Source organism: Trachypithecus francoisi, unplaced genomic scaffold (genome assembly GCF_009764315.1).
Source record: "Trachypithecus francoisi isolate TF-2019V2 unplaced genomic scaffold, Tfra_2.0 Lachesis_group21, whole genome shotgun sequence".
Lineage (NCBI taxonomy): Eukaryota > Metazoa > Chordata > Mammalia > Primates > Cercopithecidae > Trachypithecus > Trachypithecus francoisi.
Window position 1 is genome coordinate 26,825,319 of NW_022681467.1, and position 25,222 is coordinate 26,850,540.

General features: G+C 44.6%; 1 protein-coding gene across 1 annotated transcript in view; it reads left to right on the top strand.

Moving 5' to 3' along the window:
* Positions 1-25,037, top strand: part of LOC117068603 (protein NDRG3-like) — a 50,450-nt gene extending 25,413 nt beyond the window's left edge. Inside the window, exons 7-14 of the mRNA XM_033186007.1 lie at positions 5,512-5,568; positions 10,753-10,856; positions 11,835-11,900; positions 12,023-12,074; positions 16,726-16,773; positions 20,908-20,943; positions 21,030-21,081; positions 23,765-25,037. Of these exons, the coding sequence (XP_033041898.1) occupies positions 5,512-5,568; positions 10,753-10,856; positions 11,835-11,900; positions 12,023-12,074; positions 16,726-16,773; positions 20,908-20,943; positions 21,030-21,081; positions 23,765-23,901 (552 nt within the window). The 3' untranslated portion in view covers positions 23,902-25,037. The remainder of the gene's footprint in view (positions 1-5,511; positions 5,569-10,752; positions 10,857-11,834; positions 11,901-12,022; positions 12,075-16,725; positions 16,774-20,907; positions 20,944-21,029; positions 21,082-23,764) is intronic.
* The last annotated feature ends 185 nt before the right edge of the window (positions 25,038-25,222 follow it).

Consider the following 25,222-nt stretch of genomic DNA (forward strand, 5'->3'; position numbering starts at 1 on the left):
TTTTCACTGAGGTATATATACAGTTAAGGGTAAAAATGTTAAGTATACAGCTTGAAGACTGTTTACATATAAAATCACCATCCAATCAAGATACTTCAGAATGTTCCCAGCTCACTAGGGGATTCCCTTGTATCTTTTCCTAATTGATACTTCTTCTCCTTCCCAGAAATTACCTGTTCTGACTGTTGCCACTAGAGATAAGTTTTATCTGTTTTTAAACAGTTTTATCTGTTAAATTGGAATCGTAGAAAATGTATTCTTTTTTTTTTTTTTTTTGAGATGGAGTCTTACTCTGTTTCCTAGGCTGGAGTGCAGTGGTGTAATCTCAGCTCACTGCAACCTCCGCCTCCTGGTTCAAGCGATTTCTCTGACTCATCCTCCCGAGTAGCTGGTACTACAGGTGCGTGCCAGCACACCCAGCTAATTTTTGTATTTTTAGTAGAGATGGGGTTTCACCATTTTGGCCAGGCTGGTCTCGAACTCCTGATCTCGTGACTCACCCACCTTGGCCTCCCAAAGTGCTGGGATTACAGGCGTGAGTCCCTGTGCCCGGCCGAAAATGTATTCTCTGTCTGGTTTCTTTCATTCATCACGATGTTTGTGAAACTCATCCAAGTTGTGTGTAGCAGTAGTTCTAAATTACAATTTGGGCCAGGCACGGTGGCTCATGCCTGTAATACCAGCACTTTGGGAGGCTGAGGCGGGCGGATCACTTGAGGTCGGGAGTTCGAGACCAGCCTGACCAACATGGAGAAACCCCATCTCTACTAAAAATACAAAATTAGCCGGTGGTGCATGCCTGTAATCCCAGCCACTCGGGAGGCTGAGGCAGGAGAATCACTTGAACTTGGGAGGCGAAGGTTGCAGTGACCCAAGATTGCGCCATTGCACTGCAGCCTGGACAACAAGAACAAAACTCTCAGAAAAATAAATAAATAAATAAATTACAATTTGACCAGGTGCGGTGGCTCACGCCTGTAATCCCAGCACTTTGGGAGGTCAAGGCAGGAGGATCACCTGAGGTCAGGAGTTTGAGACCAGCCTGGCCAACATGGTGAAACTCCATCTCTACTAAAAATACAAAAAATAGCCGGGCGTGGTGGCGGGTGCCTGTCATCCCAGCTACTCAGAGGGCTGAGACAGGAGAATCACTTGAAACCAGGAGGCAGAGATTGCAGTGAGCTGAGATCACACCATTGCACTCCAGCCTGGGTGACAAGAGTGAAACTGTCTCAAAAAAAAAAGAAAAAAAATTTACAATTTAACAGTAGTTCTAAACTGTACTTTAGTAACCTATTATGTGAATACGCAGAACGAGTTGTTTCTGTTATTTGGATCTTATGAGTAAAGCTGCTGTGCATATTCCTTATGTCTTTCAGTAGAGATACACATTTATTTCTTTTGGGTTTATACCTAGGAGTGAAATTGCTGAGTCATAGGGCAGTTGTATGTTTAGCTTTAGTAGATATTGTCAAACAATTTTCCAAAGTATTTGACCAAGGCCAGGCAAGATAACTCATGCCTGTAATCCCAGCACTTTGGGAAGCCGAGGTGGGCGGATCACCTGAGATCAGGAGTTCAAAACTAACCTGGCCAACATGGCAAAACCCTGTCTCTACTAAAAATACGAAAATTAGCCAGGTGTGGGGCATGGTGGTACACATCTGTAAACCCAGCTACTCAGGAGGCTGAGGCAGGAGAATTGCTTGAACCCAGGAGGTGGAGTTTGTGGTAAGCTGAGATTGTGCCACTGCATGCCAGCCTGGGCAACAGAGTGAGACTCTGTCTCAAAAAAAATAAAAATAAAAATAAAATAAATGAAAATGTCTTCAAAGTATTTGACCATTTACACACCAGCAGTGCGTGAAAGTTTCAGTTGCTCCACATCACCAACATTTGATATTATAAGTACTTTTAATTTTAGTAAACAACAAGCAGTTTTATTTGTAATATCAGTTTGTTTTTATGTTTTCCATTACCAAAATAGTTTTCATCATTAAAATAAGAATTTTTAATTATATCATCTTTTCAATTTTAAGCTATGCTTAATAGATAGATAATCCTGTTTGTTGTTGTTGTTTATTTGAGACGGAGTCTCCCTTTGTTGCCCAGGCTGGAGTGCAGTGGCATGATCTCAGCTCACTGCAGCCTCTGCCTCCCAGGTTCAAGCAACTCTCAGCCTCAGCCTCCCGAGTAGCTGGGATCACAGGCACCCGCCACCATGCCTGGCTAATTTTTGTATTTTTAGTAGAGATGGTGTTTCACCATCTTGGCCAGGCTGGTCTTGAACTCCTGACCTTGTGATCCACCTGCCTCAGCCTCCCGAAGTGCTGGGATTACAGATGTGAGCTACTGCCCCCGGCCAATCCTGGGTTTTAATTTGCATCTCCCTAAGGGGCAGTGATGTCAAGCATCTTTTCTTGAATATCCTCTTGTGAAGTGTTTGTTAAAGTCTTTTGCTCTCACTCTTATTCCGCTTCCACTTTAAAAAATATTCTGCATGTGAGTCCTGGGTACATGTATCTCAAATAGCTTCTCCTACTCTATAGTTTGCATTTTCACTTTCTTACTGAATGAAATTAATGAATCACTCTACAGTGAACCCCAATACCTTATCTTTGCTACAGATTCCAAAGACATATGGATTGCTGATGTTTGCTAACTGAAAAAGGAAGGAATGTAACCTCTAAAATCCATTCAAGGAGATAGGAAACTAAAGGGAAATGCTAATGACTTTACAAATATAAGCACTCCCAGTCCCAGCCCCAAACCAGAGTAAAAAATGGGCGATTCTGTTGGGAGAGGACATTTATTAAAAAGAAAAAAGTGGAAATAAAGAAAAAATTATTTCCCTCGTGTTATGGGATCTCTGGGGTGTCTAGCCAGAAACTTCTGTGGCCGCAGCACCTTTGCCCGAGTTCCTGTTCTGCATGCAGGAAGAATGAGATACACAAACAAGTGAAGGGTGAAGAAGAGTTTTATTTAGTGTTAGAACAGCTCAGAGGAATGGGTAGCTCCTCCCTGTAGGCAGGTCGTCCAGTCGAGTGTTCAGCATTTGGCAGACAGGAGGCCCTGGAGAGGGTGGCTCCTTTCCACAGGCAAGTCTTTCCGACTTCTCTGCAGGTCTCTGGAGCTCTCAGCAGAGCAAGTAGCTCCTCTCTGACAGCAGGTCGTCTCTGTAGCTCTCAGTGGAGTGTGTATTCCTCTCTGCAGCTGATTGTCCAGTCTCTCTACTGTCATCCTCTAGCCATCCTGTACCCTGCTCTGGCTGAGCCCAGGGCTTTTATGGACCTCAGAAGGAAGGAAGTGCATGCTCATTGGTCCATGAGAGGCCATGGGCAGGCCAGGAAGAGGTGCCACAAGTCCCCACTGTGGTCTGGGCGACTGGCAATGCAGCCCCCAGCCTTCAGGGCCTCCCTGGCCTGAGGATGGGGCCTTACCAGGAACCCCGCCCCCATCTCTCCAGGATTCTGTCTGTGTCCTGCTCCATTCACGGCCCTGGGGCTTGCAGGGGTCCTTCCTGGGGCACCCAAGGGTGCAGACTGCAGAGATGCCCTGGTCCTGCGCCTGGGAGTGCGGCTGCAACTGCACCCAGGAGCTCCCAACCCGCCAACTCGGAAGGGGCCCAGCTCCCGCCTGCTTCCCGGAGCCAGAGGCCCAGGTCTGAAGCCACAGGCGCATTGGCTGCAGCTGCACCTGGGAGGGCAAATCCTCCCTGTTCCTGGTTCCCCCAAGAGCACAGGGAGGCTGAGATCCATAGCTGCAGTTTGGGCAGCTGTAGCCCTGCCCAGGAGGGCGGGGATCCTGCTTGCTCCATAGAGCAGGAGGCCTGGGTCTGCAGCAACCCAGAAGGGGCGGGACTTCCACTGGCTCCATAGAGTGTGCAGCCCCAGCCACACAGCATGATAGCAGCAGCCACTGCCATCACTTGCATTCAACTCACCTATGCTAAAAATAATTCAATGTTAGGCCACACACGTGGCTCACGCCCATAATCCCAGCACTTTGGGAGGGCGAGGCAGGAGAATCACTTGAACCTGGGAGGCGGAGGTTGCAGTGAGTCAAGATCGTACCACTGTACTCCAAGCCTGGGCAGCAGACAAGACTGTCTCAAAAAAAAAAAAAAAGCCAGTTGTAGTGGCACACGTCTGTGGTTCCAGCTACTCAGTAAGGTGAGGTGGGAAGAATGCTTGAACCCAGCAGGTCGAGGCTGCAGTGAGCCATGATCATGCCACTGGACTCCAGCCTGGGTGACAGAGACAGACCCTGTCTCGAAAAAAAAGAATCTGGCTGGGCATGGTGACTCATACCTGTAGTCATGGCACTTTGGGGGGCCAAGGCAGGAGGATCGCTTGAGTCCAAGAGTTTAAGACCGGCCTCGTCAACAGAACAAGACTTTGTCTCTACAAAAATGTAAAAGGTGGTACATGCTTGTAGTCCCAGCTACTCGGTAGGCTGAAGGGAAGGGAAAGAATTTCTTCCTTTTTTTTTTTTTTTGAGACGGAGTCTCGCTCTGTCGCCCAGGCTGGAGTGCAGTGGCTGGATCTCAGCTCACTGCAAGCTCCGCCTCCCGGGTTTATGCCATTCTCCTGTCTCAGCCTCCCGAGTAGCTGGGACTACAGGCGCCCACCACCTCGCCGGCTAGTTTTTTGTATTTTTAGTAGAGATGGGGTTTCACCGTGTTAGCCAGGATGGTCTCGATCTCCTGACCTCGTGATCCGCCCGTCTCGGCCTCCCAAAGTGCTGGGATTACAGGCTTGAGTAATCCACGCCCGACCAGGGAAAGGATTTCTTGAACCCAGGTGTTCAGGGCTACAGTGAGCCATGATGATGCTACTGCAGTCCTGCCTGGGCGACAGAGAGAGACCTTATCTTAAAAAAAAAAAAAAAAAAAAAAAAAGGCCGGGCGCGGTGGCTCAAGCCTGTAATCCCAGCACTTTGGGAGGCCGAGACGGGCGGATCACGAGGTCAGGAGATCGAGACCATCCTGGCTAACATAGTGAAACCCCGTCTCTACTAAAAATACAAAAAACTAGCCGGGTGAAGTGGCGGGCGCCTGTAGTCCCAGCTACTCGGGAGGCTGAGGCAGGAGAATGGCATAAACCCAGGAGGCAGAGCTTGCAGTGAGCTGAGATCCGGCCACTGCACTCCAGCCTGGGCGACAGAACAAGACTCTGTCTCAAAAAAAAAGCTTTATTGATACTCAAACCATGAGATTCAATAAGTCGATATCTAGGAACTTTTTGAAAGGTAGTTAGTGATCTTTAAAAAGATTTAAAGAAGGCAGAGCATGATGGGGTTTCACCGTGTTAGCCAGGATGGTCTCGATCTCCTGACCATGGCCTCCCAAAGTGCTGGGATTACAGGTGTGAGCCACCGTGCCCGGCCAAGGGTTTTTCATTTGTTTTTTAAGAGATAACATATATAATAAAGTGCACTCATTTTAATTGGGTAGCTTGATAAATTTTTGCATATGCTTACATTCTTAACACAGAGTTTTTATCTTTTCAGCTCTCTGGCCTGATAACCAATGTTGTGGACATTATTTTGGCTCATCACTTTGGGCGGGTAAGTACCTGTTCCACCCAGAAGAGCTGTGTTTATTGGTTTGCATGCAAATTCTTATTTTACCTCAGGAAAGAAGGGTTGCCTTAGAATTTACCTGACCCTAGTAAATAACAGTTCCAATGTAGTCTGAAAGGCATGTGGCCCTGCAAAGGTGAATCTTTAACCCATTGCCACATGGCAGTTGACATGTGGAGCTATGAGAGAAGATGGCATCTCCTGCTACCTGTTCCTGTAAGTAGCATGCCATCTGTTAATGTTTGACATCACGTGCCTCCCCAGACATCTTTAGAGCCATTAGGAGGTCTGGGAAAGGCTTCACAGAAATAGAAATTTCAGGGGGGAAAACCGTGATATAATAGTGCTGGAAGAAGCTTAGAGATTATCTTGTTCATGCCCCGTGTTTTTCAACTGGTGAGGAAACCGAAGTCTTCACAGAAAGTGGCAGTTATCGTGTACATAATTGCTGGGTAGGGGAGGGAGCTTAACTGGTAGGTGAGGGGGACCCTTGAAAGGGAAAAGTGAGTTGGGTGACCGACAAAGGAGTGATGGAGTAAATGAGCAGTGAGGTCAGAGAGCTGTGAGGTGTCTGGAATAGGGAGACGAGAGTGGGTGCTCAATTGTAATCTGCTTATTTTTAAATACTATCTGAAGGAAAATGGCAGATGGGAAGAAAACTAGCAGTTACCGAGTACTGATTATTTATAAGTACTTTAGATGTGCAAACCAAGTTGTTTTTTACATGGTTCTATTAGTCTGATTTTAAGATAGGGAAACCAAAGACCAGAGAGGCCACATAACTTGCCACCACTGTCCAGATGGTAAGTGTGGAGCTGACATTTGAATCCAGGTCAGGCTAAGTCCAAAGTCCGTAGTCTTTTATTTCATCATATTTTTATCAAAGTTACAAATTCACATATATTTTAGAGTAGAGAAGTTCTACAGGGCTTATTACAAAGAATCTGTCACCTACCCCATATTCTGCTTTTTAGTGGCAACCACTTTAATTCTTCCAGCTGACTCCTTTGGGTTTTGCCTCCATCTTGCCCTCTCTTTAATTGAGGTAATTCTTATACATAGTGTAATACACACATCCTAAGTGCATCTCAGTGACCAGTTACTGATGTATAGTTTCTTGTAACTACCACCCAGAACACAAATAAAACATTTTTATCACCCCACAAAGGTTTACTCATTATCCTTTCCCACTCAATAATTCCCCACCCCAAACAAGGTTTTCACTATTCTGTTACCTCCATAGATTAATTTTGACTGTTCTTAAACTTCATATAAATGGAATAACAGAGTGTTTACTTCTCTGAGTCTGGCTTCTTTTGCTCAACATACTATCTTGAGATTCATCCATGTCATTCCATGTGTCAGTAGTTCATTCTTTTTTATTACTGTGTAGCAGCAGTTCATTGTATTAATATACTACAAATTAGGGGTCGGGTGCAGTGCCTCCTCGTCTGTAATCCAGCACTTTGGGAGGCCGAGGTGGGCAGATCACTTGAGGTCAGGTGTTTGAGACCAGCCCGGCCAACATGGTGAAACTCTATCTCTACTAAAAATACAAAAATTAGCGGGGCGTGGTGGCATATGCCTGTAGTGCCAGCTACCTGGGAGGCTGAGGCAGGTGCCCCATAATGGGACCCTGTCTTTATAAAAATTCAAAAATTGGCCGGGTGCCATGGCTCACACCTGTAATCCCAGCATTTTGGGAGGCCAAGGCAGGTGGATCACCTGAGGTCAGGAGTTTGAGTCTAGCCTGACCAACATGGAGAAACCCTGTCTCTACTAAAAATACAAAATTAGGCTGGGCACGGTGGCTCACACCTGTAATCCCAGCACTTTGGGAGGCCCAGGCAGGTGGATCACAAGGTCAGGAGTTCAAGACCAGCCTGGCCAACATGGTGAAACCCCGCCTCTACTAAAAATACAAAAAAATTAGCCAGGTGTGGTGGCACATGCCTGTAGTACCAGCTACTCGGAAGGCTGAGGCAGGAGAATTGCTTGAACCCAGGAAGCAGAGGTTGCAGTGAGCCGGGATTGCACCACTGCACCCCAGCTCTGGGCGACAGAGCAAGACTCCATCTCGGGGGAAAAAAAACAAAAAAAACAAAATTAGCCCGGTGTGGTGGTGCATGCCTGTAATCCCAGCTACTCAGGTGGCTGAGGCAGGAGAATTGCTTGAACCCAGGAGGCGAAGGTTACATTGAGCCAAGATCGCGCCATTGCACTCCAGCCTGGGCAACAAGAGCAAAACTCTGTCTCAAAAAAAAAAAAAAAAAAAATTCAAAAATCAGCTGGGCTTAGTAGCACATGCCTGTGGTCCCAGCTACTTGGGAGGCTGTGATGGGAGGATCACTTGAGCCCAGAGTTTGAGACCGTCCTGGGCAACATAGCAAAAAGAAATACTACTTCATATAGGCCTCTGAGGAGAAAGCTAAGACCAGTATTTAATAATTTCCAAAAAGCAAGAACATCCTCACTATATACAGAGAGTAATATATATATATACACAATTTCTCTATATATAACTATGTATATATAAAACTATGTATCTACATATATATATAAAATATATGTTTAATTTAAAACATATGAGATCACAGTGGATTTTCATAAGACTGAAGAGTTCATTTAAAATTTAAGCATCCAGGCTGGTCTGAAGGTAGGGAATTATCTGAATTGATTGTTCACAGTTAGTTACAGATTGAATTCCCTGTTCTACTCTTTCCCCTTTCTCACTACTGCTCTTGACCAGTCAAAAAGATAATAAGGCCGGGCGCGGTGGCTCAAGCCTGTAATCCCAGCACTTTGGGAGGCCGAGACGGGCGGATTACGAGGTCAGGAGATCAAGACCATCCTGGCTAACACGGTGAAACCCCGTCTCTACTAAAAAAATACAAAAAAACTAGCCGGGCGATGTGGCGGGCACCTGTAGTCCCAGTTACTCGGGAGGCTGAGGCAGGAGAATGGTGTAAACCCGGGAGGCGGAGCTTGCAGTGAGCTGAGATCCGGCCACTGCACTCCAGCCTGGGTGACAGAGTGAGACTCCGTCTCAAAAAAAAAAAAAAAAAAGATAATAAAAATTAAAAATAAATTTTAAAACATGTAAGCAAGTTAATGCTTGTATTACTTTGAAATGGAAGCAAACATGATTTTTAAACATGAATAATGTTCAACTTCACCAATAAGAGAATAAAATTAAAAATACGTTTGTACTAGCAAGGATGTGGGAAGACAGGTATTGTAAATAAATGAGATAGCTCTATATATCCAGATAAGGAATGATCTTTACCATACTTTACAAGGGAAAGCAAGTGTAGAACAATGTCTAGAGGACTATAATTTGTGTTTTTAAAAACATGGGAGTCTGTTTATTTGTTTGTTTGTTGAGACAGGGCCTTGCTCTGTTGTCCAGGATGGAGTGCAGTGGTGCCATCTTAGTTTGCTACAGCCTCGACCTCCTAGGCTCAAGCCATCCTCCTCCTTCAGCCTCCTGAGTAGCTAGTATTACAGGCATGTACCACCACACTAAGCTAGTTTTAAAATTTTTTGTAGAGATGGGGGTCTCGCTACGTTAGCCCACGCTGGTCTCAAACTCCTGGCCTCAAGAGTTCCTCCTGCCTCAGCCTCCCAAAGTGCTGGGATTACAGGCATGAGCCACCACACCTGGCCTATCATTTGGTATTAACTTTTCTTATAGTATCTTTAGAATGAGACTGGGGCTCTCACAAACTTTTCTAGTAGTGATTCACGTACCCTTCAGTTTCAGGTAGACTCTTGTCAGTTTCCAACTGTATTCTGGGTTCATTTCATCCACATGGTTGTGAAAATGTGAAGAAAGTTTTTCCATATCTGTGTTTCTCTAACAAGGCTTGGTGGTGAACTTTACACATTGCCCTGGATTAACAGACTTCTTAATTATCCCTGATATTATTTCTTTCCTCCAATGCAAGAATTTTCCTTTCTGCTTAAAACTGCTTAATGATGTATGTGTGTAGCTCAGATGACATCTGAGAAGGCCAGCAACAGAGTGACCATTAAACAGTGGGTGGTGGAGAGGGAGACTTTTCACTGTATAGACCATTTTGTTTCTCTCGTATTTTATGCCTTTAAAAGTATTGGTAGTAAGATTAAAATAAATCAGCCAGGCACAGTTGAGTGTGCCTGTTGTCACAGCTCCCCAGGAGGCTGAAGCAGGAGGATCGCTTGAGCCCAGGAGTTCCAAGCTACAGTACCTTATGATAGTGCCTGTGAATCGCCACTGCACTCCAGCCTGAGCAGCATAGTGAGTCCCCGTCTCTGAAATAAAATTTAAAAGATTAAAATAAATAATGAATTACTAAATCAATAAAGTGTCATAAACACAATGGAATATATAATTATACAGTGTATAATATTAAATGGTGGTACGTATAGATAGGTAATATGCTGATTATATCATTGAAGATATAGATAAGTTAATTGCACAGATTTATGGTTATTAAAAGAAATGTAGCCAGGTGCAGCAGATCACTTGAGGTCAAGAATTCAAGACCAGTGTGGCCAACATGGTGAGACCCTGTCTCTACTAAAAATACAAAAAAATTAGCTGAGCGTAGTGATGCATGTCCCTAATCCCAGCTACTCAGGAGGCTGAGGCAGCAGAATCGCTTGAACCCGGGAAGTGGAGGTTGCAGTGAGCTGAGACTGCGCCATTGCTCAGTCTGGGTGACTGAGCAAGACTCCGTCTCATAAAAAAAGAAATGTTACGCTCTATTTGTTTTACACTTTGTGGTTTATATGTTTCTATAACTTTTCTTACTTAATCTTTAAAACAGCCTTGTCAGATAGCTGGTTATTGTCTTCATTTTATAGTATCTCCGTTTTTGTGAAGAATGGCAGAACATTAAAAAAACACACAAAGAAATCAGGGTTCAGAGTGATGAGGTGACCCAAGTTCCACAACTAGTACTTGAATCCTTTGCTGCCCTCATCTGACACAGAATATGCACTGAACCAGTCTAATGCAAATCATCAGCCATTCAGCCTATGAGCACATCAGTAGTCCCCAGGCTCTGCCCCAGTTCCCATCATGAGCTGCACGATTTGACTCGTGGTAATGAAAATGCAAACCAAACAAGATGGACTTATTCTGGAGCTCAAAAGCTTGCCCATGTCTTCTTTAAATTGTTCTAGGAAGAGTTACGGGCCAACCTGGACGTGATCCAAGCCTACAGAATGCATATTGCCCAAGACATCAACCAACACAACCTGCGGCTCTTCTTGAACTCCTACAATAGGTATAGTTTTTTCCTATTTCTTCACTTAACTGTAAACAGCTCTAAAAAGAGGAGGGCGGGAGAAGGAGAGAGGACTGTATCTAATCTTGGGACGAGCTTCTCTGAGGTGAAAATGTGAGCCCCTTCTGGCTGTCTAGAAACATGGACAAAGATTGAGGAAATGGATCAACTTAACCAAAGTTATACAGCCAGTAAGGGGTGAAGCCAGATTTAGAACCTTGTCTCTCTAGCTCTTTCCTCTATATAACAGAGCCTCCCTATTTTTAGTTGAAATCAGAAAGATTAAACCCTGTGCTAAACTCAGTTACAAGGAAAACACCCCTCCCTCCTCCTCAAAGTGTAAATCATTCTCTTCTCTTAAGGAATTTATTCCTGTAAATTAAACACTTAGGGCCAGGCGCAGTGGCTCACGCCTATAATCCCAGCACTTTGGGAGGCCGAGGCAGGCGGATCTCAAGGTCAGGAGTTCAAGACCAGCCTGGCCAACATAGTGAAACCCCATCTCTAAAAAATACAAAAATTAGCCAGGCATTGTGGCGGGCATCTGTAGTCTCACCTACTTGGGAGGCTGAGGCAGGAGAATCGCTTGAACCCGGGAGGCAGAGATTGCAGTGAGCTGAGATCGTGCCACTACACTCCAGCCTGGGTGACAGACTGAGACTCTGTCTCAAAAAAATAAATTAATTAAACACTTAGGACTTGAGAGTTTCAGTGGTGTTGCTGTTGGGTGTTGAGGCTGTCTCCTTGTAGCATCCCAAAGAGTCCTTCAGGGTTAAGCCAGGAGCCTCCTTCCTGCTCCGTACCAGATGCCACTGAAGTGGCAACTCAAGAACCAAGTCACAGGCCTCTTCCCTTCTCAGGTGTGAAGAAAAGATAGTTTCACATTCCTTGATAAATTTTGGTGTTTATGACCAGAAAATAACCTGAGTTGCTATGACTTTACCCAAAAAGGGCATTGCTTCTGCTTTGTTTTTCTAGACGCAGAGACCTGAACATCGAAAGACCCAAACCGGGCCAAAATGAGAACACATTAAAAACACTAAAGTAAGTTCCTCAGTTTCCCCAGCTGACTTGCCAAATATCTTTGCCTTTCATAGACTAATTTGGTGTTCAGTGGAATTTATGTGCCTGTTTGCTGAGTGACACCTCTTACTTTGCCTACCTAGGTGTTCTACTTTACTGGTGGTAGGGGACAATTCGCCTGCAGTTGAGGCTGTGGTAAGTATATCCTCATGCTGTGAAGATGAATGAGATCAAAATGTAATAAGACGTATAGGCCGGGTGCAGTGACTTACGCCTGTATTCCCAACACTTTGGGAGGCTGAGGCAGGAGGATCACTTGAGCTCAAGAGTTTGAGATTAGCCTGGGCAACACAGTGGGACCCTAACTCTACAATTTTTTTTTAAAAATTAGCTGGCATGGCCGGGCGCGGTGGCTCACGCCTCTAATCCCAGCACTTTGGGAGGCCGAGGTGGGCGGATCACGAGGTCAGGAGATCAAGACCACCCTGGTTAACACGATGAAACCCCATCGCTACTGAAAATACAAAACATTAGCCGGGCATGGTGGCGGGCACCTATAGTCCCAGCTACTCGGGAGGCCAAGGCAGGAGAATGGTGTGAACCCAGGAGGCGGAGCTTGCAGTGAGCCAAGATCACGCCACTGCACTCCAGCCTGGGCAACAGAGCGAGATTCCATCTCAAAAAATAAAATAAAAAAAAATTAGCTGGCGTGGTGACAGCCTGTAGTCCCAGCTACTCCGGAGGCTGAGGTAGGAGGATTGCTTGAGCTCAGGAGGTCAAGGCTGCAGTGAGCCGTGATTGCACCACTGCACTCCAGCCTGGGTGACAGAGTGAGACCCTGTCTCAAAAAAAAAGTATGTAACACACTGCTGACACACTAGAAACAGTCAGTATATACTAGTTTTTGTTCTTTCTGATTGCACATATCAGAGTTTGCTCTTTGTCATACATTTTGGAAAATTAATTCATCATTAGATTTCATTAGCTGGGATCAGTTTTTTTCTTGATTGCTTTGTGTTGTGTAGTTCACTTTGTGGCAAGTAGTACAACTAAAGCACCATTTACTTGTTGTCAGATTTCTGAGAACCTCAGCCTCTAATCTGGAATAGATTACCACCATAAATCCAGCAGGCTGGAAGGCCACCTCTGCCTCCTTCTGAAGGACATAGCACATGGATAAAAATGATATATGCTCATTGTAGAAAATATGAAGAAAATTTAAAAATAGAAGGATGAGGGGAAAATCATAATCCTATTACCTAAAGACAGAGTATTATTTTTTGCCTTATGTAGACCTGATTATATTAAATATACAAGATTTGGGGGCCTGACTTAACACTATTGATAGCATTTTTCCATTATAGAATCAGTATTTCTGTAGGTTTACCATTATTTAACTTTGTTCTTGTGTTGATTAATTCCGATTTTGCACTATTAATGTTACTGTTGGCCAGGTGCGGTGGCTCATGCCTATAGTCCCAGCACTTTGGGAGACTGAGATGGGTGGATCACCTGAAGTCAGGAGTTCAAGACCAGCCTGGGCAACATGGTGAAACCCCATCTCTACTAAAAATACAAAAAATTAGCCGGGTGTGGTGGCATGCCCCTGTATTCCCAGCTACTTAGGAGGCTGAGACAGGAGAATCGCTCAAACCTAGGAGTCAGAGGCTGCAGCGAGCCAAGATCGCACCACTGCACTCCAGCCTGGATGAGACGGAGAGACACTCTGTCTCAAAAAAATAAATAAAAATAAAAATAATGATACTGTTGGACATCCTTAGGAACTCTTTGAATCTTTTATTATTTCCTTGGGATGGATTTCCAGAAGTAGAATTAATGTGTCCAAAATTATAAATCTTTACAAAGTCTTTAATACATTTTGCCGGGTTCCTTTCCAGAAAGAATACACCAGTATATTGCCACCAGCACTGTATAAGCATGCCTGTTTCACTGCACACTGTCTAGCATCGAATCTTTTTTTATTAGTAGTTAATTCGATAGGTTAAAAATAGTATCTCACTGTTTTAATTTGCATTTATTTGATTACAAATGAAGTTGATATTTTTTCATATGTCTTATTATGTGTTTCCTACAGCATGTATAACTTAACTAAATATCTCTGTGAAATTACTTGATTTCTTTGCCCTAAATAGAGCAAAATATTACGGAGTGAAGTTTTTTGGAAAGGAAGTCTAACAAATAATCAGAGGTGTAGACATAGTTGAGAAGGTTTGTAGAGTGGGGAAATGTTTGTAGGGTGAGAATATGCAGATGTGAAAGGATACATTCGCATCTCCCTGAACTGTCCTGTAAAACACTCCGTGTGAAATACGTGGCATGACTTCCCATAGAGGCCAGTAACGCTCAGTTCCCCTTCCTCAAAAAACATTCCCCAGAGGTAAAAAGGTTATAGAGGTGACCCCAATTTATCAAGAAGGAACTTTATAAAGGTCACTGTTTTCTGGCTAAAAAGGTGGAGATACATGCTTCTAAACTATCAAAAACATTTAAAAATGAATATATATACTTAATACAGGAAAATATTTTTAGAAAATATCCTTAATCAGAATTTCCTTATAATGCTAAGTATTTCTGTTCATCTTGTATCTAGTTATTTGCCTTTTTAAAACTGTGTGGACTTAAAGCAACCTTTGCAGTTATTTTTCAAGACTGTATTAATTTGGCCATGTAGATAAGGGCTCTTCCTCTTTCTGATTTCCACACCTTCAGTGTTTATGAGAATTCTGCAGCCCTGTCTATACCACAAGTAGATGCTCTTTCATACGCAGTCAAACCTAGTTCCCCTGCCAGAGCATTTTATCCCACAAGTGTGTAGGGATTAAGAGGAATATCCATGCATTGAAGAGCAAAAAGAAATTCTACAAATTCTAGTCATTGTCAGTAACTATTCTTGCTTACTTATTCATTCAACATCATATTTTGAGCATCTCCTGTTTACTCTGCTATGAAGAATATGAAAATGAGTAAGACTGAGTGCATTCAGGCAGCCGGGGAGAGAGTAGATGTCAAAAAACAGTGGCTGTGGCTCATGCCTGTAATCCCAGCACTTTGGGAGGCCGAGATGGGCGGATCACCTGAGGTCAGGAGTTCAAGACCAGCCTGGCCAACATGGCAAAACCCTGTCTCTACTAAAAATACAAAAACGAGCTGAGCGTGATGGCACACACCTGTAATCCCAGCTCCTTGGTGGGAGCATTGCTTGAACCCAGGAGGCAGAGGTTTCAGGGAGCTGAGATCGTGCCACTGCACCCCAGCCTGGGTGAGAAAACAAGACTCCATCTCAAAGAAAACAAAACAAAATGACAACAACAACAACAAAAACCCACAGTGATTGTGGTTGGTCTACTAGGTATCAAGACTTCTTATATAATGTAGAAATTGCAAAGTAGTGAACCAAGGAAAGCATGATTGATTATATTAAATCCAGATTTGAGAGTTCTTTCTTCCAGAAAGTATTTATAGTCTATCTACTGTATTCTAAGCACTGTACCTAGCGGTTAGGGATCCAGTTTTTAAATTCTACATTTTAGAGTTAATGCACATTCTGTAGTGAACGGGTACATTCGTTTGTCACTGCCTGCATTGTCCTTTGTATAGAGCAAATCAAAACTCCGATTCGGTGATCCTGACTTTTATATCATCCCTGATTTTAGAAGAGTTTTGTATACCCCCCCACCCGCAATCCCCAGAGTAAAAGTTCATCTGGATTACTGGGTCTTGCTTAGGTAATTTTAACCACTGCTTGCTGCTACTGCAGTCTATCATGTAGGCCACTGCTCTCCTAAAACAACTCAAATCCTGTCACTTCAGACACCTTCTGTGGCATCCTGCCTTCCACAGTCAGCTCCAGCCTGTGCCCCAGCCTCACCTTCAGTCTACCTCACCTCACACTTGCCTCGGTAGCTGTTCCGTTCCCACTCCTGGGGCTTTCCTTATGCTTTTGCCTTGATTCTGGAAGCCCTCAAGCACTCACCCTTTCCCTTTATCTACCTGTAGAAATCCCACTCCTTTCTGTGTTCACTCAGCTCAGTTGCAAAACGTTTGCAGTGTTTCATTTTGCTTTGTATTACATATTTCACCCTGCTGGATCCAGATTCTGAGCACAGGTTTTTATGTGTGTTCTTAGCAAACATATAAACGGAGAGATCCAGTTGATCAAAATAGCTGTAAAACAATGCGGAACCAAGAGATTGTCTCCCCAGAACATTTTCTTTGACATCTCTGCCTTCATGAACACAAGGGTGCAGGATATCAGACATGTGAATGCACAGGGCTACGATTCTTAATTAAATGACTCCATAAGAGAAAAATGAGAAGAGTTCAACTTTGGACTGGATAGCCAAAGACCTTGAGATGGAAAAGAGTGAGGATATAAAGAATGGCAAAACCACTAAGGAAAAAGGTGAAAAGTGAGGCAAGGGAGGTGCCCAGGGCTTAGCCATTAGAACCAGTTGTGCTCAGAAGCCATTAAAAGAGATTCCAGCAGGAGAGGACTCACGGTCCAGTCCATTGTTCAAAGAAGTAAGGTAACCTACTTTCATGTTATATAGCTGGTCAGTAGGAAGACTTAGATTCAGCTTGTAGTTTTTTAAAGTCACATAACTGATTCCGAAAATTAGATAAGTTAAATTTTTAGATCTGCTCAGAAATATCAAAGTGTATCATATAAATATATCTCCCATTACGTATTTTGGTAATCTCTTTGGCTGGTTCAGCCTTCTGCAAACTGAGCTGTTGATCTTGCAAGATCATTCTCATGCCGAGCTATTTCATTTTTTTTCCTAGCAACTCATAAAATTGTTTTCTCCTTTTTTTAAAATTTTAGGTCGAATGCAATTCCCGCCTGAACCCTGTAAATACAAGTTTGCTAAAGGTAATGTGTCTTCTTCCCTCACTTCCAACCCTTATATATGCTTCAGATTAATCATTGGAATAATTGCCCAGAAAGAAGCAAAGCTTCCCTCTCTTTGGTTATCTCATTCTCTTCGTTTTTTTGGTTTTTGTTTTTGTTTTTGTTTTTTTGAGACAGAGTCTTGCTCTGTCACCCAGGCTGGAGTGCAGTGGCACGATCTCGGCTCACTGCAACCTCCACCTCCCAGGTTCAAGCGATTCTCCTGCATCAGCCTCCTGAGTAGCTGGGAATACAGGTGCCCACCACCACCCCCAGCTAATTTTTCATATTTTCAGTAGAGACGAGGTTTCACCGTGTTAGCCAGGATGGTCTCAGTCTCCTGACCTTGTGATCCACCCACCTTGGCCTCCCAAAGTGCTGGGATTACAGGTGTGAGCCACCACGCCCAGCCTTCATTCTCTTTTTGAAATTATGCTTTTGGCCAGGTGCAGTGGCTCACACCTGTAATCTCAGCACTTTGGGAGGCTGAGGCAGGTGGATCATGAGGTCAGGAGTTTGAGACCAGCCTAGCCAATATGGTGAAACCCCGTCTCTACTAAAAATACAAAAATTAACTGGGCATGGTGGCACACACCTGTAGTCCCAGCTACCTGGGAGGCTGAGGCAGGAGAATCGCTTGAATCTGGGAGGCAGAGGTTGCAGTGAGCCGAGATCACACCACTACACTCTAGCCTGGGCGACAGAGTGAGACTCCATCTCCAAAATAAATAAACAAATAAAATAAAGCTGTTTTCCTGAATATGTTCGCATTGTAAAACATTGCAAAAAAGAAGAAAGAATATGGAATAAAATAAATCTAAATTATTCGTAATCCTACCACCCAAACCTCTGGTAAAATATTGCGGTCTTTTTCCTATACATTTTTACATCATTAAAATTAGAGAGGGGCTGGGCACGGTGGCTCATGCCTATAATCCCAACACTTTGGGGGGCTGAGGTGGGCGGATCGCTTGAGTCCAGGAGTTTGAGACCAGCCTGGGTGACAGAGTGACACCCTGTCAGAGTATTTACCACCCTGTATGTTTTCCTCAACTTTATGACATAGCCTTTCCCATGTAACTAAAAACTTTGGCTGGGTGCAGTGGCTCACACCTATGATCCCAGCGCTTTGGAAGGCAGAGGTGGGAGGCCAGGAGTTCGAGAGCAGTCTGGGCAACATAGTGAGACTCTGTCTCTACAAAAACAGTAAGAAAATTAGCTGGGCCTGGTGGTGCACATCTGTGGCCCCAGCTACTCAGGAAGCTGAGGCAAGAGGATTCCTTGAGCCCAGGAATTCGAGGATTTGTGCTCCTGACGCTGCGCTCCAGCCTAGGTGACAGAGTGAAACCCTGTCTCAAAAAAAAAAAAAAAAAAACTTTGTCAACATTATTTAATATTGTGAGAATTAACATAATGGATGTAAATTCTTTATATGCAAAGTCCTGCTCTGCTGGTAAGGAAGCTTTCAGTAACAATTCTCATGATGAGGGTGTATGCATTTTCTTTCTCTTAGGGCAAATACAGACCAACTCTTATGCTAAATATCTAGAGCTAGTATCAAGTATCTCCCACTTTTGAGTATATAGGAGGCAAGAATTTCTACCTGTTATTGTTTCAACCTAGCTTTTCCTAGAGCCTCTACTAAAGTGTTTAGGTAGCTGACCTTCTAGTTTGTACTTGGACTACTGTAGATTTCAATGCTGATCATATGTTGCTTACTGCTACATTTTCAGTCTGAAAGACCTCTGCCGTCTTCCTTTTCTCTTTGAAGTGTGCTTGAAAGGGAAGTGCTGTTACCAGAAATAGCCTGTAGTTCCTAAAAATCTAATGTGAGGTTAATGCTTTGAGGTGACCACATTCAACATGTTCTGCCCTCCAGGCAATTGATGGGCTGGTCTAAAAATTTGGGGGAGGGGCCAGGCATGGTGGCTCACGCCTGTAATCCCAACACTTTGGGAGGCTGAGGCCAGGAGTTCAAGACCAGCCTGCCCAACATGATGAAACCTCATCTCTACTAAATACAAAAATTAGCCAGGCATGATGCTGGGCGCCTGTAATCCCAGCTACTCCAGAGACTGAGGCAGGAGAATCGCTTGAACCTGGGAGGCAGAGGTTGCAGTGAGCTGAGACTGTGCCATTGCACTCCAGCCTGGGCAACAAGAGTGAGACTTTATCTCTAAAAAAAAAAAAATTTTTTAAGTTTGTAGTTTCAAACTAGTTTCTCACTTCAAGTTTGAATCAATATTCAAACGCAGAAAACTAAACCCTACAATAACCATAGACATAGTTATTTTTGGGCAAAAATGCCCATCTATAACACCATAGAATAGAGTGGATAACTCCTATGGCAGATTGAACTGATTCTCAAACCATTTTTGATATAGTTTGATATAGAAACTTGGAAATAGTTTCTTCCAGTATTCTCTCTGCATGTGGGAACCGTTCTATATTCCAATCAGGTTTCAGCTCCTAAACTTCATGAAAATACAGCCTGTGCTGGTTTGGTTTTTTGTATATTTGTTAGATTAAATGTTTGTTTGTAATCTTATGCTTAGAATTTTCAGAGGCCTCTCCCTTGTTAATCTCAAACTTCTGTGTCTTCTGTGGCAGTCTCCTCACTTGTAGTCCCTCCTCATAATAAGTTTTGATGCTAGTGAATTGAAACCATGGGATTCATGTTCCTTTTTAAAAAAAGCCAGTCAGCCTGAATAGGATATCATCTGAGCCCAGAGTGCGTAACAGCAGGAAAAAAGAGAGCAGGCCTGGGGCCAGCATGCCCTAAAAATGCTTTACTGTGGATAGTAGATTCAAATCACCTGGGAGCTTATTAGAACTGTAAGTTCTATTTTTTTTTTTTTTTTTTTTTTTTGGAGATGGACTCTCTGTTGCCCAGGTTGGAGTGCAGTGGCATGATCTTGGCTCACTGCAACCTCCGCCTCCTGAGTTCAAGCGATTCTTCTGTGTCAGCCTCCAGAGTAGCTGGGACTACAGGTGTGTGCCACCATGCCTGGTTAATTTTTGTTTTTTTGTTTTTGTTTTTGTTTTTTTGAGACAGAGTCTCGCTCTGTCACCCAGGCTGGAGTGCAGTGGCGCCAGCTGGGCTCACCACAAGCTCCGCCTCCAGGGTTCACGCCATTCTCCTGCCTCAGCCTCCCAAGTAGCTGGGACCACAGGCGCCTGCCACCACACCCGGCTAATTTTTTGTATTTTTAGTAGAGACGGAGTTTCACTGTGTTAGCCAGGATGGTCTCGATCTCCTGACCTCGTGATCCACCCGCCTCAGTCTCCCAAAGTGCTGGGATTACAGGTGTGAGCCACCACGCCCGGCCAATTTTTGTATTTTCAGTAGAGATGGAGTTTCACCATGTTGGCCAGGCTGGTCAGGAACTCTTGACTTCAGGTGATCCCCCCGCCTCGGCCTCCCAAAGTGCTGGGATTACAGATGTGAGCCACCTGCCCGGCCAGAAATGCATGATCGTGAACCATACCCCAAACCTATCAAATCAGAATCTCTGGGACAGGAATCCAAGAATCTGAGTTTTAACAAGTCCTTCAGGTAATTCCAGCACACACTAATGAAGCCATATCCTAGAAATCCTTGGACGCATGAGAATAACCAGCTGTAAATGTTTATGAAGTGAAAAGCAGCATTACCAAACCCAGCTATTAGAGGAAAGTAACTGACTGAGCGAGCTGGCTGAATCAGTATCAGCTCCTGATGGCTGAGTGTCCTTACTCATGGAGGAAAGATAATGTAGAGTTGAAATGGGACTTGGAAAGCACGATGCACAGAGAAGTTAGGGTCACACTGTTTGAGGGCTCTGAAAGGAACATTCTTCAGGTGCTTTTCATGGTTGAGAATAGTGGTTAACTTCACTATCACCTCAACAGAAAATTGCCACCATAGGCCTAAAAGTCAGGGCTTCAGTCTTATTGATAAACAAGTATGTAATAATGATATCAGATTTTCATCCAAGGTTATAAATGTTTGTATGACTTGAAGTTAAACGTTAAAACCTAGAATTCGATCTTGTTCTGTTTGAAAGGACTTGGGGTGTTCAGAGCAATTCTCTTAAGGGTAAGTCCCAGCTGACTTGCATATTTTTCCTTTTCTAGATGGCAGACTGTGGGGGACTGCCCCAGGTAGTTCAGGTAAGGAAATTTTTTTTTTAAACACTCATTTAATTCTGCCTCTCTGTCTGTGTGAAGATTAATGCCCTCTTGTTTTATCCCCCCAGCCTGGGAAGCTCGCCGAGGCCTTCAAGTACTTTTTGCAGGGAATGGGCTACAGTGAGTAGTATACAACTTTCTATCTAGCAACAATTTAGGATTATTGGGGGCCAGTTTCACATCTGGGAGCCCACAATTCCTGAGATATAACCTCTGTGGCAGCTAGCCTTAAGCAAAGTAGAAACTGAAATGGTTATGGAACACTGATTTGTCTATATTTATGAGAAGCTAACACTCAGCACTTACTTTTATCAGGCACTATATATTCTTTTGTTTTTTGGTTTTTTGGGTTTTTTTTTTTTTTTTTTGAGATGGAATGTCACTCTGTCGCCAGGCTGGAGTGCAGTGGTGTGATCTCGGCTCACTGCAACCTCCACCTCCTGGGTTCAAGCGATTCTCCTGCCTCAGCCTCCCAAGTAGCTGGGACTACAGGCACGTGCCACCATGCCTGGCTAATTTTTGTATTTTTAGGAGAGACAGTTTCACCATGTTGGCCAGGATGGTCTTGATCTCTTGACCTCGTGATCTGCCTTCCTCGGCCTCCCAAAGTGCTGGGATTACAGGCATGAGCTACCACACCCAGCCTATATATTCTTAATCTAAGAGGTCATTCTGTTATTAGTGCCATTTTATAGAGGAAGAAACTGAGGCTCAGAGAGACTAAGCACATTACCAAGGGTAAAAATTCAGCTGCAGGGCTATGGTTCAAACCCTGGCAGTCTGACTCCAAAGCCCAATTTTGAACCCCTGCAGCTTAGGCTGTCCTAGGTGTGAATCTGAAATTATGATTTGCATTTAAACTCAGCTGGTTAATAACTCCTGATCAAGAGAAATGAAACGGAGACGCAGGAGAAAAGGGCAGTATCCTTGGTAAAGTCTCCTCCACTCCAGGAGATGAACTTGGAGAGTGTTTTAGAGCAAATCCAAGGGTGTGTCCATATCATATGCCATTGTCCTGGTCTTCTTGTATTGTAAGACCCCTGAGCTTTCTCATGGTCACAGAATTATCTACACTTGCTCCTTCTTGGAGTTTTAAGAAAAACTCTTTCACCCAGGTACAGAGCTCCTTACCCAGTAGGGTGATTTTTCTTCTGTCTTTGGTATTAGTGTGGATAATGGTCATTGGAGAGCTGCCTGATCAGCTGCTCTGGGCAGCTGGGCCCTGGGTGCAGCCCTGTACCTCCCAGGCAGACCATGTATGTCTTGTCTTAAGTGGCTGTGTCATCCTTGCCTGTGAGCCGCTACCAACCGAGCCCACACCCACAGCTCTGTGGCTCACTGGGAGGACCAGGAGCCCCTCTCCTATCCCATTCTTATCCTTTTCCTATGAAATAGCTGATCTTCCAGCCCACTTCTGATCCAAAGCAAGATGACTGTTGATAGGTGAGGGGAAAACAATTGCCTTTGTCTAGTTGAGGAAAGTAACATTCGAGATGTTATTGAAGTATCTTGTCAGCCTCACCTCCTCTCTGGGAGCTTAAGATAAATGTTTATCCCTGGCTTAGAGTATTCTGTCAGTGTCTACCAGGCAGCTGAGGTTGCCACTTGGCAGTCTCGGATCACTAACCTGCCTTTTCCTGTGTCCGTCCTGCTTCCAGTCCCGTATGTGCAGCTCAGTCACCTGAGCACCGAGTCAGGTACCTTCCTCTGTGCTGGCCCCGCCCCGCCTTCCAGTCTCTCCTGGCTGCACTGGCTGCCTGCAGCATGTCCGCGGTCTTCCTGTGCAGTGAGAGCCCGATAGAACGTGGCTCAGTACGCCCCAAGAGATTTAGCCTACAGGGCCAGCCCTGGTCTCCCAGGAGGAAGAAAGGATCTAGTTGTAAGGGGCAGGCCTCCTCTTGTCATCCTAAATCCAGGGTCACAGCAGCAGCTGAAACTTGATAGGCAGGGCCTGTCTTCCACCACCACCTACTAACCCTTGAATTAACCTCCAGACATAGGAATCCAAGGACAGCCTTGGCTCTAAATAGGAGGGTCAGAGCCTGTGCCCAGAGAACTCTGCAGATGACAGCACCTTTTGACCCCAGCATTGAAATACAGCTAGGGGAGTGGCTGCTGCCCAGGAGGATAGGCAGGGAGGCTATATGCCAGGTAAGGCCCAGTCCCAGCCAAGCTGGAAGGACCTTAGAGTCAAGCAGTGGCAGAACAGGAGTCTGAGTTTAACACCTACCCCCAGAGCTCCTCCATCTCTGGCAACCTGTACGTCATCCCTGTGTCCAGGTCAGCTCCAAGCCAACCTGCCCTCCCCTTCACCTGCACCGTCCTACACATCTCCTCCCTGGTAGCAAGGTAGCCTGTGGACACGGATGGTAGTCTCGTATCGGGCTTGCACTGTGTTTGTGAAACCCCTTCATACTTGTGTGTTTGTCTTTCCTTTCTTTTGGTTTAGTCTTGCATGCACTGTAGGTTTTGGTTACCTGTTTGGGTTCCCAAAGCCTCCATTCTGTCACTGTCTGAATGGTGTGGACATAGCTAAGAGGCCATACTCTGGACTTAGGGTTTCCCCTTGTTCTGGGGTGACTACAATCAGCTGAGATTCCAACCAGATCTAAAGGATTAAAGTGGCCTCACATATCACCACTCACCTAGAGCAAATAATACAAAATGGGGATGGCTATATCTTGTCCTGGGAGTCATTGTAAATGAGTCGGAAAAGCTAAACATAAAGCCTTTGGTGAGACTCGTAGGTTAGCTGGGCTCAACTGGGGCTTCACCTTCTAGTCACCTTGGTTCTCTGTTACAGTACCACATGTCCGCATGACTCGGCCCGCCCGATCACGAACCCACTCAACCTCGAGTAGCCTCGCCTCTGGAGAAAGTCCCTTCAGGCGGTCTGTCACCAGCAAGCCGTCAGATGAAACTCAAGAAACCTGTTTTTGAGTCCCCTGATGTCCTGGACAGACACCAGACCATGTAGGTGTCCTGCCAAGCAGATGCTCCTCCCCTGGACCATTACAAGTCCATCCTTCTTCAAATGACCACTGAATAATAAAACATTTCATCCATGTAAACTGGCCTCTACTATCTTTAACTCATGCATGGCCACTGACCCTCTCTCTAGTAGCCTGGATTTATCATTCTCTCTGCCTGCCCACCCCCTTTTTTGTATAGCCCAGGAACCACTCCATGCCATACTGTAACATTCCAACATCTTTAGCCAATCAGATCTCTCCATCTCCCCTCTTGCCAGCTTTTTCCCACGCTCCCCCAACTATGTATCGGATAAGATTCTTTGATCCCAACTCTGTGTGTGTGCGAGCACGTGTGTCTCTGTGTGTGTGTGCATAGTTGTGTGGTTTTAGACACGCTTTCTTGTAATGCTTCTGCAAAAAAACAAAAAGGGACTTATTTTGCATTCTCAATGGTGTTTTTAAGGGAATTCGGCAGAATAGATTTCTAGGTTGGGTAGGCCACCGCGTTCTCTTTTGTTTGCAAATTGGTCAACAAAATTTGCAGAGTGATTTCAGGAGAGAGAAGCTCTGAGGAATGTGGAAAATCATAATTGCCATCTGGACCATTGATTGATTGTGAGCAATAGTAGAAGGGTGCCTATTACATAGAGAGACTCCTTCTGTCCAAATGAATTTCTGTATACTCTTCTACAAATAAAAGGGAGGCATATATTCTGCTGGAAGCCCGTGAACCATCGGTGAGGTTCCGATACAACACAGAGTTTTTTCCAAGGAGTGAATGTGGCTTAATTACTGGACTCTCTTAGCACAGGAAGGTGGAAACAAAATGCCAGGCCTCTGCTCTGAAAAGCAAAACTGCTGTCACTGCAGTATCTTATACTAGACATCCACATATCCACAAGAAGTGCCTCTTACGTCTATGACAGAGAGTGTCTCCATTCCTCAGTTCCCAGAGAGGGGAGAGGTATGGCCTAAAAAGCATGTAGATGGTGGAGAAATGGGTAGGGGAAGAGGAACAGTCATTAGCATAGTATCATGTTTAATAAGTATGGCCTTGATTTCAGTAGATGTAATGGAAGCCAAATTAAATTGAGGCAGAACCCATTTCTCAGAGTCTTTTTTTTTTTTTTTTTTGAGACAGAGTCTCGTTCTGTCACCCAGGCTGGAGTGCAATGGCGCAAACTTGGCTCACCCTCTGCCCCCTGGGTTCAAGCAATTCTCCTGCCTCGGCCTCCCGAGTAGCTAGGACTACAGGCACCTGCCACCACGCCCAGCCAAGTTACGTATTT